The 17813-nt window shown below is 40.7% G+C and overlaps 1 protein-coding gene across 1 annotated transcript; it reads left to right on the forward strand.

Moving 5' to 3' along the window:
• Positions 1–10214: 10214 nt before the first annotated feature.
• On the forward strand, positions 10215–14147 carry LOC146521133 (profilin-1-like). Its single transcript, XM_085153758.1, has 4 exons — positions 10215–10359; positions 10480–10618; positions 13438–13630; positions 13721–14147. Exons 2-4 carry the CDS (start codon positions 10481–10483, stop codon positions 13816–13818), a joined length of 429 nt encoding a protein of 142 aa, XP_085009884.1. The 5' UTR covers positions 10215–10359; position 10480; the 3' UTR covers positions 13819–14147.
• The last annotated feature ends 3666 nt before the right edge of the window (positions 14148–17813 follow it).

Consider the following 17813-nt stretch of genomic DNA (forward strand, 5'->3'; position numbering starts at 1 on the left):
ATGTTGTTTATTGTATTGCTCTCGTTTTCTTCTGCTTGTTTTCTTTTTTTCTTTCTCAACAGGTGATCCAGGTGATTGATATATGTATTTTTTTTGTCTGCTTATTTAGTTGGTTTTTATTTTTTTGCCCTTTATCCCCGTCCCTCTTCTTCGCTGTTTTTTCCCCCTCTTCCTTTCTCCCTTTTCTTTTCCTCATTCAAGTCTGTCCCGTATCTAGCAAGTGAAAATAAAAAAATAAAAAATAAAATAAACAATAAAAGGTGAATCAAATAGACCATTACGGCAAGGCTGTGATGGTCAATTTGGTAAAGTAAATCTGTTGGGCATCTTTCCTCGCCTTTAGACAATAATTTGGATGGCAAAAGAACCAAACGGGACAGGCAAAAAAGAAAAAACAAAAGAAACAAAAAAAACAAAACAAAACAAAAAAAATAAACAATAAAAGCTGAATCAAATAGACCAATACGTCAAGGCTGGGATGTTCCATTTGGTAAAGTAAATCCATTGGGCATCTTTCTTTGCCTTTAGACAACAATTCTGATGGCAAAAGAACAACAAAAAAATCCTAACTTTAGAGATGTTGCGCAAATGGAAGAAAGCTGTCTTATATATTTGTTTAATATGTGCGTTGAAGGACATGCCCTGGTCAAAAATGACTCCAAGGTTCCTCACAGTGTTACTGGAGGCCAAGGTAATGCCAGCCAGAGTAAGAATCTGCTTAGATACCATTTTTCTAAGATTTTCAGGGCCGAGTACAATAACCTCAGTTTTATCTGAATTAAGAAGCAGAAAGTTAGTGGCCATCCAGGTCTTTATGTCTTTAAGACATTCCTGCAGTTTAGCTAATTGGTGTTTGATATCTGGCTCCATGGATAGATAGAGCTGGGTGTCATCTGCATAGCAGTGAAAATTTATGCTATGTCTCCTAATGAGCATGTATAATGTAAACAGAATTGGTCCTAGCACTGAACCCTGTGGAACACCATAATTAACCTCAGTGTGTGAAGAGGACTCTCCATTTACATGCACAAATTGGAGTCTATTAGGTAGATATGATACAAACCACTGCAGCACAGTACCTGTAATACCTACAGGATGTTCTAATCGCTCTAATAGGATATTATGGTCAACAGTATCGAGGTCTAGCAGGACAAGCACAGAGATGAGTCCACTGTCAGAGGCCATAAGAAGATCATTTGTAACCTTCACTAAAGCTGTTTCTGTGCTGTGATGAGCTCTGAAACCTGACTGAAACTCTTCAAATAAGCCATTCCTCTGCAGATGATCTGTTAGCTGTTTGACAACTACTCTTGTCAAACAAAAGAAGGTTGGAGATTAGCCTACAATTAGCTAAGACTGCTGGGTCTAGAGATGGCTTTTTGAGTATAGGTTTAACTACAGCCACCTTGAAGGCCTGTGGTACATAGCCAATTATTTGAGATAGGTCGATCATATTTAAGATCAAACCATTAATAAATGGCAGGACTTCTTTGAGCAGTTTTGTAGGAATGGGGTCTAAAAGACACGTTGATGGTTTGGAGGAAGTAATTATTGAAGTTAACTCAGAAAGAAACCAATTGGAGAAAAAGAGTCTAACTTAACATCAATGGTACTAAGAGTAGCTGTAGATAATATTACATCTTTGGGATGATTATTGGTAATTTTTTCTCTAATGATAAAAATTTTATTTGTGAAGAAGTTCATGAAGTCATTACTAGTTAACGTCAAAGCTCATAAGATCTCTGACTTTTTGTCAGCCTGGCTACAGAGCTGAAGAGAAACCTGGGGTTGTTCTTATTTTCTTCAATTAGTGATGAGTAGTAAGCTGTTCTGGCTTTGTGGAGGGCTTTCTTATAAAGCAACAAACTATTTCTCCAGGCTAAATGATGATCCTCTAAATTTGTGACACGCCATTTCCTCTCCAGCTTACGAGTCATCTGCTTTAGGCTACGTGTTTGAGAATTATACCACGGAGTCTGGTACTTCTGATTAGAGACCTTAGTTTTCACTGGAGCTACAGTATCCAGAGTCATACGTAGTGAGGAGGTGAAATTATTAACAAGATAATCGACCTCTGTTGGAGTAGCGTTCAGATAGCTGCTCTGCTCTATGTTGGTATAGGGCATTGAAGATGATAACAGTGGTAAATGGCCTGTATTTGTATAGCGCTTTACTAGTCCCTAAGGACCCCAAAGCACTTTACACAACCAGTCATCCACCCATTCACACACAATTCACACACTGGTGATGGCAAGCTACATATACAAATATCAAATATATGTGACAGGCAAAAACTAGCAAACACTTTTAGCAGTTAGAACAACTTATACTTGAATGCAGAATGTTACACCATCACTTATGGATATATTAGTTTTTCGCCTCTCACTGCTTAAGCCATTAATCTTTCTAGAATTGTTCTTTGAAACAGATGCGACCTCACAAAAGATGTTAACAATGCTGTCAGACCAGAGCAGTTTAACGCTCAACTACAAATCAATGGCTTTTTGATGGTGGCCGGCGCGGAATGATGGTCAACTATAAATAGACGTTTTCTCGACATTGTTGTTGTCACCTGGTCGACTACAAATAGATCAAATATCAATGACAAAAAAACAACGGTAAATCAACATCATTACAACGTCCCTATAGTAAGATTTACCACAGTCGGTTTACCACAGTATTTCAATGTTGTTACAACAGTGGCATTTCAACCCTGACCATAACGACGGATTGGATGAAAAATCAACATCAATTCAATGTCGTCTTGCTATCTGGGACTGTACACTGACAGAGCTGACGCCTGATTGGACCATTACAGAGTTAGTCTTTTTTTTCTGGTTGTGGATTGGTTCGTGAGGATTTCCCCCTTTACAGGTTTTAAAACAATCTCTTTTGTTAAATATTTTGACCTCCTTCTTGTGTCTAAACGTGAAGCAGCACCAGCCTCCTCTGATCCTCATGTTGTAGCTCTGTGTGTCCAGCAGGGGGCAGAACACCTCCAAACTGTGCCAGCAGCTCTCACTGTGAGCTCAGACGTTTGTGGACACTCAGTTTGTTTGAACATAGTAAATAATCAGAGCTTCTCAGACTGTTTATGGGGACACCACCTGCCCGAGGGTGTACTGTGTCAGAGAGGTGGTGTATGGTGCTGGGTGTAGTCTCTCTGCTGGTTCATGGTTTTTACTGAGGAGCTGTGTTCATGTCAGGAAGGTTTCGTCTGATCACTGTGGTGCAGTTTGGTTTTCTCTGTTTCTGAGATGTGGATTGTTTGTAGAATCAGTCTCTGCAGGTCACCTGATACCTGGCAGTGAAGTGTTTATAAATCAGCTCTGTCAGATTTAATCCAACAGAATAACATGTAAAACACTCCAGGGCTTTTAATCTGAAACTTTCTCTAGAGCTGTCTGGAGTTTTAGACTAGAATATTCTGTGATTGCCAGACTGTCCACATCATGTGTCCTACCAAAACTTTCATCTATCATAACTTTCATCCACAAACATCCCCTGACATTAAACCCAAATATGTCAGAGTCTGCAGTGTGATTATTTAATGTGGTCTGGAAAAGCTGCAGTGGCTCGAGCCAAAGGTTTAATATTAAAAGAAAACAGAAGCACAGAGTACCAGAGCTGCAACATGTCACATTAAAAGCTCCAGAAAAGGGAACATGTGACAGTGACACCAGAAATGTTTCATATTAAAGGGAAACTTGATTTAATATGTTAATAAATATGATGTAATATACAAAATAAAAAAAACAACAATTTAAAACCACAGAAGAAGAAAAGATGATGTTATAGCGCTAAGTCAACTTTCAAATTAAAAGCTTGGCATTTAAAGCAAAGTAAAATGTGCTGGAAAAGGGTTCATTAGAAAATCAACAGTTTTAAAACAATTAAAATCCCCAGAAAAACACATTGGAAATAAGAAATAAGTCGTAGGTCCCTAAGAAGTTTCTAAGACGCCATGAAAGGGGAAATAGGGTTTAATGGCTCTAAGAAAAGTTTCAGATTAAAAGCTTCAGAAAAGGTGTTTTACACCTGCTGTGATAGTCATCTAAACGAGGTTGGACAGAGGATCAGGATAAAAATCGGTCAAGTGTTTTAATTTTCATGACATCTCTGTTAGACAACACCACACTGATCACCTAAACCTATAGAAGGTCCTAATAAAGATTAAATGTTTCTGTCATGTTTAAAAACCTTTGTCTTTCTATGATGACCTGTTAGCCCTCAATTCAGTGTCACATGAGCTCAACCCTCCATCATGCCTGCTCAGCATGACCCTTTCACTAAGCTCAAACCTTAAGGATCACTCTGCACTTCTCCTCCATCTTTGTTGGGTGATCTGTGCTCAAGCTCTTTTGACCTTCAGTCTGTTTGGTGTGTTCACTGCGTGCTGGGCCCAGCTACGCTTCAGTGATCACAATCCACACACAGGTGTAGATCTACAACATTTCCTCACATACAGCTCTTTCCAGAAAAATCACTGTCAGACATTACTGTGCAAAAGTCTTGAGTCACCTGGTATTTCTCTACATTTTGCCTCCAATGATTTAACTTTCTTCTGATATTTAAAGTGGTTTTAAGCAGAAATTCTGAAGCTTTCTAGGAGTCAATGACTTATTTGGACACTGGCTGCTTTTTCACTAATTTTCAGTCCAGTCCTTGTACCTAAACATTTTCATAGGAATGTTTAATTCTGACTTGCGAATCATTCAACTGTAACCAAGGCTCCCAACACAGTGAATGAACCAGCGTTGTGCCTAAAGGCAACTTAGCAAAGAACCAGTTTTAAACTGTATCTTTGGGTCATTTGTTACCAGCAGCCTGTCACAAAAACAGCCCTCAGTACAATTTCTTTAGCTGAATCTAAAAAAAAATTTAAAACTGGCCCAGTGGAGGATAAAGAAGAAATGTGGGGCCTGAAAATCTCCAGCAGATAAACAATATCTGAAAGTCATGACCTTAAGAAAAAAATCCAGGAAGGCAGTAAAAGAGTAAGGAGGGGAAAGAAGTGGAGTTAAAATGATTGGAACAGGTATGTTCAACAGAAAAGTACCATCATGTTTTAATCCATCTTGTAATACCATCTGGAAAGCATCTGATTGGCAGCAGCTTTATTTTCAGACAATGATGCCAAACACAAGGCCAGTGCGGTGAACACTATCAGAGCCTGGACGTCAGCGTAGCTTGACAGAATGTAACAAAAGGAAGAAACATCCAAAAAAGAGCTTTAAATAATCTTCAAAAACCCAGAGAACTATTCCTGAAGATACTTAAAGACATTACAGGAAGCTCCTCAGAGAGTTCAGGCTGAAAGGCTGCTGTGACTCAGACCAAATGTTTATTAATAAAAAGAAAAGGGAAGCCCTCAGTACTGTGGCTACGACACGTCAAATTAAAACCCCCCAAAAAGGGAACATGTTGTAATAACACCTTTTCTAATTAATAGGAAATGTGATTTAATGTGTTAATAAACATGTTGCAATAGCTAAGGAGATTAAATGAATCTGACTACAAGCTATAGAAGACGGACAGATATGTTTAGAATAGGTTTCAAATTGAACACTATTATAACTTAGAATTGAAAGTTTTAAAATAAATTATGTGAACTGCTCAGAAGGCTGGTGAGAACTGTAAAAACTCTGTTTCTGCCCCATATTCCATATTTCGTGCTTGTTTGCTGGTGTTTCAATAAATGACTGCACCCATTTTTAATTTTCAAGGGATGGTTCAAGACTTCTGTGCAGTGATAGGATGGTGTGAAATGGCTTCTGCAATTAAGACACAAAATTACAAAACAAGCGGCCGTTTCAACACTGATGTGCTGTTGTGTTGGATCATCACGGGCGTGTGAGGGGGGTGCAGTCGTGTTCAGGCAGGCGGCGTCTTCACCCTGAATCCAAGTCCTTCTAGAAACAACACCTACGGGCAGATATTTTGAAAGAGATCCTGAATTCATTCCAATGCTTGCAGAGGCCTTAAAACTGCAGCTTTGCTTCAGAATGAGAGTTAAACCTCCGCCATCATCTCTGTTGCTCTCAATCCTCACACACATTTAAACTCAGGGGTGTTTTATTGTTTTTACCACAAAGCACTCACTGCTTGTACAAAGTCTGCATCAATGCCTATCGCTCTGAGTCCCTGCATGAACGCGTCTTTACTTCCTGTTAGAAAGTCACAGTTTAGTAAAAAAGCAGCGAGCAACTACAAAGAGACTAAAAAAACACCAAATTTGAAGCATCTTCCTTAGTGCAATGCCCCTCCTCCTCCTCCTCCTCCTCCTCTAAATGAAGTGAGAGCATCTGTTCAACTCTGCACAGGTGGAAGGGTGGAGATGTGCATGTGTGTTTGTGTGTCACAGGAAGAACGAGCTAGTGGTAGGAAGTGGGTGTGGCCTAAAGAAGACACTGAGCACAGTTTAAATTTTCTGTTTCCCATTAAACTCAACAAGTGTCGTCTATAAAAAGTCAATTTACATGCTCTAAACGTGTGAGCGTGCCATCACACATGTGCACACACAAGCACACAGACACACACTTCACTTCACTGTGCTTCTCCATATAAGGACACACACACACTTGATAGTACTTAAAGTGCAGTAAAGTGTGTGTGAGACTGAGGAGAACACCACTTCCTCTTCTCTCACTCGCTTCGACTTCTTTCAACTTGAGTCAGAAAGCAAGAGTTCAGTTACTGAGGAAGTGTGTGTGTGTGTGTGTGTGTGTGTGTGTGTGTGTGTGTTGCACGTTCTGCTTTAACCTCCATAAATGGTGCCTGAGCTGCAGACTGGAGGCCTCCGGCGTCTCTTTGATTTGACTGATTGATCAGGGCTGATCAATCCGAGCGAAGACTCGTCTCTACTGAAAGCTTTCTCACTTCAGCGTGCTTCTCTCTTGCGTCAGAGCGCGGCACACAGCCTAAAGAATGAGTTTCAATTTGATTTAATCAGCTCATGATTCTCTAGATGAGCATCACGCCAGATTCCTGCTCCCAATATAACTGATGGAAAGTCCTCATTCCACAGGAGAGCTGAAAACTACTCAAGAATCCAGTTTTCTGTTCACTTAGTGTGGATGACTCTTGGTTGTCAACGCAAATCAGTGACACATAACGGCGCCCTGCCACCAGCACATGGTGACCTATGGTCCCACAGCTGTATCAGCCTCTCAGAAATAACAGTCTCTGATCCTTATCTTTGGAGGCCTGCAATGCAGAATATGTTTTGCACGTTGTCTTGCATATTTAAAACTACCGACTTGTCAAGTTTAGTCTCCAAATAGCATGCGGTTAGCTTTAGCTGAAGACTTGGTGGTCACTACCATAAAACAACACTTTAAAAGGAGTTAAATCAGATATCAGACACGATGTTTTGTAGTTTGTGTTCTTACCTGTCATGTGAAATGTTGCGTGAACACAGAGACAGTTTGGCGTTTACTGCAGAGTGAACTGATTAGTTTGCAGTGTTGTGGTGACGTTCGCAGACTGTGGTGTTCATGGTCAAGGTTACTTGAAGGTTACATCAAGTGGCAGACATCAGTCTAAATTTAAGATGACGATGCTGATTAGAGTGGCTCACTGAATTCTGATTTGTATACCACCTTCATACAGTGCTGGAAATCGGCTGTTGAAGCTCATATAACATCTATTTTTAACTTATTTAATTCAGCTGGTTAAAAACTGTCCACAAAGGACAGGAAACCTCAGCAGCAGCAAGTCAGCTGACCACAGTCTGCACACAAAGAGGAATCTACGGGAGCTCACAGTGCAAATTACTGTGTGAAGTGATCATTTTCACCACGCTGCAGGCTATCTAGGGGTTGCCACACCCGCCATATCTCACTTTAAGCTCTGCTAACAACCACAGCATAGTGCACAGCTTTCTGTCACTCTGTAGTGTCCAAACGTGTTTTTTTACAGATTTTTAAATAAACTGTCTGACAGTGCGGATCCTTCAGCCTTCCCTCCTCTGTGATCTGTGAGCATTTCATCTTCATGTCAGCGTGACTCATTCACGTTGAGTTGCATCAAGGTGTGATGCATATGATACTGCATAGGCAGCATCATGACATGAAGTTTAGTAGAACATGAGTGGGAACAAGAAAGATCAGAGTCTTGTCAAACTGCAGTCTAAGGTAAAATCGAACAAAATGTCAATGAGGTTTGGTTCCTGTTTCCTGCCACAGAAAGGCAGAAAGAGCATTTCCTCAGGGTATGCATATTCTACATGCAGGCCTGTATCAACCTGTCCCTCCCAATTCACCTCACATTTCTTTTCCCTTTCGACCTGACTGATGCTTCAGCATGTTTTTCATTCTTCACAAACCTTTTTGCCTGGAGTCAGAGGTCTGAGGAAGAGACCTTGTACCCGTTAGACTTGTTTCCCTTACTTTGCATGCTGCTGAGGAGCCGGTCCTCCAAGAGATGCAAAACCCTGAAGTTACTCCTCCAGTTCGTGTTACTGATTTCATGAAAACCACTTTATTTATGTTGGTTTGTAGTAAAAGTACACACTGTGACTGGGTGGGAGTACTAGATAGTGATAGCATGACCGCCGTGTTTAAACACGCCGCTGACACACACAGGCCTGAACTAGCTCAGGTATGTGTGTGTGTTAACCTGAGGTATGCAGCATGTGGGAGCAGATAAAGACGCCATGGCTTTCACTGAATCTGCCTTCTAGGTACTCACCTCTGCTGAACTGCAGCTCCCACAATGCACTGCAACTGTGGGTGAGCCTGCTGATGTCTAAGGTTAACAGTTGGGGATCAATATAGGTTTACTTTAATACAACGGTCGCATGTTTTAATGTCTCTGAATGTGAGCTACATCTCAGCCATGGGAGTCGTCGTGGATGTGAAGTGAAACGCGTCAGGAGGAAGTGGTTTGTGTGGGACGACAAGTTTCTCAGCAGCTTCTTGCTCGCTGACGGTTTTAACTGAGCTGCTCACACCTCAAAAACCTTCCGCTGCACTCACTCACTAAGAGATTAAGGATAACTAGGTTAGTTACTAACAGTGCAATCTAACCATTAACCCCAGTGCCAGTCCTGAGGTTTGCAGAAAATCCTGCAGTGCCTCAGATGTCCACTCGAGATATCGACCACACAGACTCCCATTTTAAGATGTCCAATCTTACAGCTGAAACAAGCATGTTTATGGCGTGTATTTTGAGATTTGTTCACTCTTATAATTATTTAATATTATGTCTGATCAGAGCCTCAACAAGAACTAAAAGTTCACAAATTACAGCAAGTAGCACAACAGTCACTGTCAAATTCTCATTTCAAGTTAACGCGCAATTCACTATGTTCAATCCCACTGATCAAAACTGCTGCTATATTGTAGGTGGTTGGGGATTTTTTGAGCCAGAAGTGACCAAATTTAGAAAAGAGGTGAGTGGTGCACTCAGCTATTAGCTAATGCTAACAAGCTTGGTTAAAAAGCTACATCCACAGACTGTATAGGAGCACACACACAATCATGTCACGCGATGACAGCTGTTAATTAGTGCTCAGTAGCGTTTATGTTACCAAAACTGGAGCTTCATGGACTCTCAGTACAATTATTGACACAGCAGCCATATTATTGTTTTGATAATTGCATAAAAAATGTTAAAACGGCTCCAACGGCATATACACAGTCCAGAGGTCCAGTTAGCTGAGATGGAGTTACAATCTAGCATCTATACCTACCTGTCCGTCAAAGAGGCAACACCCTAATGTAACTTTAAGTATTAATAAAATTTCAATATGTTAAATATTAACCTCCCTAATATGTGCTTTTAAAAACAAGACTATAATACAAAGTTGAATAAAAAGCAGAGGACCGATAATAGAGCCGTGTGGAACTCCACAACCTGTCAGAAAACTACATCAAATCAGGCTGTAAATGGGTTTATATCTGCTGTAAAGTTGGACAGTATAACGTGAGTCTATGCTGACTGACTCACTGCTTCAAGTGGATGTTAGAGGAACTGCACGTGCCTTTTTCAGCACTGGAGGTTAATGCTTGGTTAACGGTTCAATTTAATAATGCAGGTCTCTCCACAGAGAGGCCGACTGACCGATTACAGCTCAGCGGGTTACAGGACTGATGTTTTAAAGGTTTAAATGAGTGGATGTTTGTGTGCTGATCAAATCACTTCCTTGTGTTTTTTTTTTTACTTCCCAGGTGAGTGAGAGAGAGTGACAGAGAGGGGGAGGGGTCGGGCGACTCTCTCACTCAACAGTGACAGTGAGAGAGGAAGCTGCCAGCAGGCTGGGAGTGGTTGGGTGTATAAAAGACAACTCTTCTTCCTTCTTTCTGCATTCGACTGCTCTCTCCCCTCTTCCTCACACCCAAGACTCTACCTGCACAGGTAAGCTAGCGAGCTGTCCCACCTCTTTCTCTCTCTCTCTTTTTTACACATAGCAAAACGTAATATTGATTTGGTGCTTGTGAATCCAGGTTATTGATCAGTGTGTGTGTTATTGATCAGGATGTCGTGGCAAGGTTATATTGATAATTTGAAGACGCCCGACAACAGCGGGACGTGCCCGGTGTCAGAGGCAGCCATTTGTGGAATCACATCTGGGCAGGAGAGCGTTTGGGCCAGCTCACCCGGCATCCAAGTCACGGTACACACACACAAACACACACACTGTTCCTCTTCCTGCCTCTACAAACTGCTAAATATATGTAAAAAAAAATGTCCACTTCCTCCTTTAAAGCTTCTGCCAAGAGTTTTCAAACAACCTCACACTCAAAAACTTGCTCAGACTGGTGACATCAACCTGCACAAACTGCCACTCCTTTGGCTCATTTTCTGTTGCTATGAGAAAATTTCTTGGAAATAGCTTCTTATTTTGCATGTCCGTGTCTTCTTCTTGAGCTTTGGGTGTGTTCAGTTTGTTGCCTGTCTAGCTCACTTCCCGCTCTCAGTGCTGTGTTCAGGTGCTGCAGGAAAACACGTGTGCCATACAGGTTTAAAAAAAAAAAAAAAGTCAGAAATTTAAAGCTTGGCTTCAAAGGGGAAACTCACTGAGCAACAAGATGACAATTCTCAGCTCATTGGCTGCTTCCCTTAGCTTTTAATTTTTAAAAGTACAAAGAGAAATGGGATTTTTTATGTTTGTTTTTTTTTTTAGTTTTGATCCAAATTCAGGTGTAGAAACAACTTTTTAGGAGTTCAGGAGATGTGTTTAAACTTCCTCGTTTTAACTTTTGCCAGAAAGCACAAACATGCTACAGTACATGTAGTTTTCTGGAAATGGTGTTAATTATAACTGGAAATAAAACGAGTGTCATTCAAGGTTTTATTTAATTTCCATAAAATAATCTTTCAGTGTGACAAAAACCGTTTCACCTGAGGTGCTCGTTTTTCTACACATTTTGGAAAATGGAAATGGAAGATGAATGCTAATGTCTCAGAGCAGGCTGCGTAACGGTTGTGAGTTTCCGGTAGTTTCCGGGTGTTTGTGCTGTGCGTTTGCTTTAACTACCTTATAAGGAGACAATGTCGAAAAACAGCGAATACAGGAAGACGAGACGATCACTTCTTGTTTCTGAGACACACACACACACACACACACACACACACACACACACACTGAGGTAAGGAGTGGAGTGCTGCACAATGTCTCAAACACACACACATGGACACACACGCTTGCAGGATTTGTCTTTTTTACAGTTTGTAAACTTTAAATTATACAATTAAAGAAGTTCGTTCCTGTTTTTAAAAACACTCTGTGTGCATTTGCGTGGGTTTGTTACACTCACTAGTAGTCTCCTCTCTGATTGGTTGATGTTTTTTGGGAAGTGGTTTTGCCTGTGCAGGCAGCAGCGTGTGCATTTTGGTGTGTGTGTGTTCATGTCTTGACTCGTCCTCACATTCTTTCCTCCTCGATCCTCCTGCAGCTCCCTTCACTTCTCAGAAAAGTCTCCACAAAAACAGAGCGATGGTTAAATCTCACGTGTGAGCTCAGAGCAGCAGAGCAAAAGCTGACAGAAAGCAGGAAGTGTGAATTCAGTTACACGTGAGGCTGAACCCTGAGCACGTCTGACTTTAAATCTATCAAAAACAGTTGGCGGTGATCAGCTTCGAATCAGACGCTGTTCTGTGTGGATGTGTGCAGGTTTGTTAGTTAAAGAAGGCCTCAGAAAGAGGAAGTCATGCTGAATCTAAGCATGTCAGGTTCATATGTGTAAATGGAGATCTGACACAGACTGCATTTAAAGCTACAATGCATGTACTTCCTGGTGAGTTTGAAGGCACTTGAAGCCTCCTTCCTCTCTGAGCCTCACTCACAAAACATGTTTTCTGAGAAATGAAGTGCAGTGAAGACTTTTCCTTCTGAGAAGAAACACTTCACAACGTCAAATCTGTCCACGTACATGACAGATGTGAAACTAGCTGTCATCACAGTTCATGTGATTCAGCTCTGCTGCTTCAGAGCAAAGTGCAGTCACAGTTTCTTTGACAGCAGCGATCACTTTTTATTTCTGCAAGTCAACACTTCAACTTCTTCAACCGCATCTCAACTTTCAACAAATACATTTGATTAATAATTTCATTTCAATAATAAAACCAGACTGAAATCCCCAGAAATCCAATGCAGTTCCATAACAGTGTATATTACTATATACTATGATAATAATCTTTTATTTTTAATTTAAAAAAACATAAAGTAACGCTTTTGTTTTTATTAGAATTATTGATTATACTGTTTTATTTTTCTGATTTAAAATAATCTAGTTAGCAGTATTAATGATGCAGTTAATAGGTAACTGACTTATAAAACAAGGGATTAATTAATAGATAAATCAATACCTGAAGCTATAAATATGATGCAGTCCTAAAACCAGGTTAGATCATTTTTAATTTTCAAGTTAAAAGAAAATTATGTGAATACAGGTTTTATCACAGATGCATAATCATGAAAAAATGACTTTATTTGTGATAAATGCATGAAATTAAAACATTTCTGTGACCTCATGGCTGGTAAAAACACTATGATTAGTGGATGGTGTCCGAACTAGGCCAGTGCGTCAGCTGTGTCAGTGTGACCACTAACAAAGCTCAGACAAACCAGTAAAACCAGTATCAACGGGCGGCGCAACAAAGTTATTATTTGTTCCAATTCCAGCTGGAAACACACAAACCAGTGAACCAGAATGGCATTTTTCTCTCTTTCACTTCCTACTCTGCATGCTCACAATGATCACACCACATTAAATCATGTTTCAATGACTTTAGCTTCCTATTCCGACGCTTGTTTATGATCCTCCGCACACTGCGGCTGCTTTTTTATTGTGAGATTTAAATAAACTCAGGCTGTAAAAGGAGAAGAGCCCATGCTGGTCATGGTGGGTACTTCAAGCTGGCTGGGAATTTGGAGGACTCAGTTGAATAGATCCACTAATCTCTATCTCTCGCTCTGTTTCCCTTTTTTAGGTCGACGAGATCAAGAAGCTGGGTGCTAATGACCGGTCGAGCTTCGCTCAGAATGGCGCTTACATCGGCGGAGTAAGGTGCCGGCTGATCCGAGACCAGATGGACTTTGACGGTGTCTTTGCGCTGGACCTGAAGACCTCAGCAGATGCCGAAGGAAACACGTTCAGCATATGTGTCGGAAAGGCAAAAACAGGTAAGATGTTTCCATTGACTCAGCACATTTTTATCCTTTGAATTCATTCCAAATCTCTGACACGCTCCTGCTTCCTGTCTGTCTCTACAGCGATAGTCATAGCCAAGGGCACGAAAGACGCCTCTGGTGGTCAGATATCCAGCAAGGTGTTCAAAATCACTGATTACCTGAGGAAGGCTGGTTATTAGGACAAGACAGCCACCTTCATCTCATGAGATGGATGCCACCTCCCGCCTCCCTGTGTTTCTATATCTGAGCTTCTTTCGTTTTTTTTTTTTTTTTTTTTTTAAGTCATTTTCAATCTTCAGGTGTGTTTCCTGCTGTAAGAGATGAATCAGAGTGCTTTCTCTGGTCTACCGTGTGGTAGCTTTTAACCTGAGAGAACACCTCATGTTTAACGCAGGAACTCAGTGTTACCATTATTTTTCTACAGTGGCGATTGACCAGCGTCCAATCAGAGCTCTGTGAAAACTGATTGCACACCTGAATGAAATAAAAACAAACATGGTTATACTTACATTGTGAGGGTGTCTTTATGTGTGTGTGTGTGTGTGTGTGTGTGCTTCAAATGTTTTCTACAAACACCTCTTCTTCAGGGGTTGATTTATTGTGCGACACACAGCTAAAAAAATAAGACAGTCTAGTGCACTCATATGCACGCATCACACCTAATATTTGATTAAATATGCCACAACAAGTTGTAGTATTAGTATTACGCACAACTCCTTGTTAGAGCTTATATAGCGTTAAACAATACACACACTTTTGTCTTTCTGCATAAGTGGGGACCCATATCGACTCACTGCCTTATCAAGTCTCCTGATCTAAACCTGAACCTCAAAGCCACGTTTGTGTTCAAAGAGTGCTCTGAAGGAGAAAAGGCCAACTTTTCCATAAAATACAAAACTTCCTCTTCATACATAAATGTCATCACATGCTGAATGTCTTCATTATTCTGGTTTAAAACCTGCGCAGGTTCGTGCACAGGTATGTGTGCACACATCCAAATTGCTTTTTGTACACATTAACATACTGGCTTGTCAAGTTCAAAAGTAATTGACTCCAAAACCAGATATGAGCCCTCACACCTCCCGCCTCCCTTCCCTTCACACTGTACTATGAAGCAGAAAAGGCTTTTGTGGCTTTATAAAAAAGGATTAAAAAATGCCCTCCACCTCAAAACCAGGCCAGACTGAATTTGTTTGTTTTCCCTGTGCTTGTTTGGGTTCTCTAGGGGAACTACAGCTTCACCCCGCAGTCCAAAAACACATGTGTTGGGTTAACTGTGGGTGTGAACGTGACAATGACTGAAAAAAATTCTCATAATGTAGAAACATTCGCATTATTTTGGAGTCAAGCTAAAAATGGCTCTCACAATGAAAACTGTACAAGCCCAGACACGTGTCATCCTACACATGTGTGGGCACATCTTAACCTAGAGGCTTATCATGGCTCTTTAGTCTTTCAAAGGCACGAGGACTCTCTGAAATATCCCTATAATGTAAAAATGTGCTCTTATTTTGATTTAAAAGTCACATAGTAAAAATATACCAAGCATAGCCGCCCACAAATGACTTTTTCTTCTTGAACTCACCCTTTAAATTAGGTCCCATATGCATAAAGATCCTTATAGTTGTCACAGAAACCTCGTTAGCCTAAAACATATCAGCACAGACAGCTTAAAAGTAATTTAGAGGAAAACTAAGCAGAAGGGGAATAAAAGTCTTACCTCAGTGAAGAGGTGTGGCTGACTTTAGAGCTTTGTATGATGCACTCTTTCACAGAAAATTTTATTTTAAGGCAGCTGAGAATATCATCTAATTGAAGAAATGGGAAAATATACCTTAGCTTATAAAATGTTAGAAAACACAGACCAAACAGACCTATGTGTGTAACACACTAGTAATGAATGTGCTTTATAGGGACAGATCGGCTGACCTCTGACCTGTAGACAAGAGCTGAAATGCTAAAAACTGCAGTTCCTGTAATGTCCACTCAGGCCTCCAACAGTAATTCAGTCCCCATGATCTCCCAAGTTAAAACGTCCAAACGTAGAACTGAAGTAAACATGTTTGTGCAAGATGCCCAAAAAGGCTGAGCTCTACTTTTAATACGGGAAATTCAGATATCTGTGCCTGTGTGGTGCACTCATTCAGTCCATGGACGCGACTTTATAACCCTGCAAGATGGCATAAGGTCATAACTTAGCACTCCAAACTCTCATCCAAACATGGCCACGCCTGACGGTAAAAAGATCAACATGGCACCAGCCAAAAACTCTTACAAACACTCTGCTGTTCACATTTTAGTTGGAGACCTTTGTAAACACGGGTCCCCACAGGTGCATAAAAACAAACATCTGTGTATGTGGTTAAAATACGACATAAATGATTACTACTAAGAGTAGTAAAACTAAAAGTAGTGTTATTGAAATATAAAATTGTGAACTTCTAGTGCAACATGTGATTTTGTTGCTCTAGTACTGCAGCCCACTCGTACTGCTGCAGAACTACATGTCACGGTGAAGTAGAAGTGACAAACTTCCACTTTACTGACACAGACAGTACGATCAAATGCAGCGCTGCAGGAGAACTTACACTATGTGCCATATACAGAGTGTGCCCCTCCCCCACCACTCCAGTAAAGTGCAGTTATATTTAGTAAAGGCACCGGGGACGCTGGACAGGCCGCCGTGTATCCACTCGGTGTGTGTGAAGTACAGTTAAAGGTGAGCGTAAAGGGTAAGGTGTGTGTGTGCTGGGGTTACTGCCCTTTGCAGTGAATGCTGAGCTGGTCTCACATTTCCCCTTTAGATGAACTTTAACCTTCTCTGTGAGCGTTAGGGACCATCACTCTTGTTCACCCCACAGCATAACAGTCATTCAGCACACTGAGAGTAAAACTGGGCGCCACAAAAATACTTTTTTTCCTTCATTCTTGTGATGTTTTGAACTCATTTGTGCCTTTTTTCACCGCATTATGGTAGAAATGTAAATTTTTGTTTCCTTTGTGGCTTTTGTTTAAGAGGAAAGTCCTCTGTGGATGTTCATGTCACACCAGTTCGCACCAATGATGAACGAAATCGTTTTATTTAATCAGTCTGCTGGATTTCAACAGTTGGGCTGCATTTTGAAACCTTTCTGAACTCGTACCTGTGTGCAGTGGTCAGCTGCTGCAGCTGCCCGTGTCGCCATGCACCTGTGAGTCAAAGAGGCCACGCCTGTAAAAATGCAAACTTTAAGCTTTAATGCAATTTAAATATGCAGATACAGTCGTTAAACCTCACCAGTCTGAGCTTGTGTACCTGAAATGACTGCAGGTTTCTACTGCTGTCAACCAAAGAGACACGTTTTCTAATCACAGATGGGACTGAAACACTACATCATCAGGGATTTGGTTTCTTTAGGTTTTCCTCTGAATAAATATTAAACCTGAACAAACTGCTTATTTGACAAATGAACATGCGATGTTTTCCCTCAGATGAGCCCGAGCTCTGGGGTTCTGTGAGCGCCACAGTGATTTTAAAGTTTTAGATTAGATCATGCACACAGAGCCACATTTGTTTAACGATTCTTGTGTTTGAAAGCATTAAATTAAACAGTGATGATAGCACTCGAGTGTTCGAGTCGCAGCACTTCCTGGATTCAAATCGTCTGTGCAGATATAAAATCAAAGAGCAGTTCCTTTTAAAGCAGCACAGCCGGTCCTGATTATTATTTATTATTACTGTTGAAGAGGTGGTTTTATACATTTCTTACATTATTTTCAGACTTTTCCATTTCATTTTCATTATTATTATTATTATGTATTTTGTTATTTACCTGAGCTCTCCTGCCTTTGCAGGCTGTGTCTAATGTTTTGGCTGCAGTAACACGGGCACTTAATGACTTTTGGGTTAAATAAAGATTATATCACACTGTTGGTCCAGTGCATCCATGTCCCCTGCAGTCTTTAAGCTCTTATTTCAGAGCAATTGACGGACAGAAACATTCATTGTACCTGAGTTTAAAGACTTCCTGGATTGTGTTACGCTGCTGGTGATTTTCCTTTTGGCTCTTTGGGAAGCACTAGAAATGTGTGTGTTCAGGAAGAGACCGGAAGTATTTACATATCTGAGCATGTTACACTAGGACTGCAGTCCTCATAGAAACTTACACAGCCCCACATTAAGGCTCTTATAATT

The sequence above is a fragment of the Neolamprologus multifasciatus genome, chromosome 3 (genome assembly GCF_963576455.1).
Source record: "Neolamprologus multifasciatus chromosome 3, fNeoMul1.2, whole genome shotgun sequence".
NCBI classification, from domain to species: domain Eukaryota; kingdom Metazoa; phylum Chordata; class Actinopteri; order Cichliformes; family Cichlidae; genus Neolamprologus; species Neolamprologus multifasciatus.

Coding starts and splice junctions, on each gene's coding strand:
- LOC146521133 (XM_085153758.1), top strand. CDS start 10,481: ATGTCGTGGCAAGGTTATATTGATAATTTGAAGACGCCCGACAACAGC. Junction 10,619..13,437: donor CACCCGGCATCCAAGTCACG/GTACACACACAC, acceptor TCCCTTTTTTAG/GTCGACGAGATCAAGAAGCT. Junction 13,631..13,720: donor TGTCGGAAAGGCAAAAACAG/GTAAGATGTTTC, acceptor CTGTCTCTACAG/CGATAGTCATAGCCAAGGGC.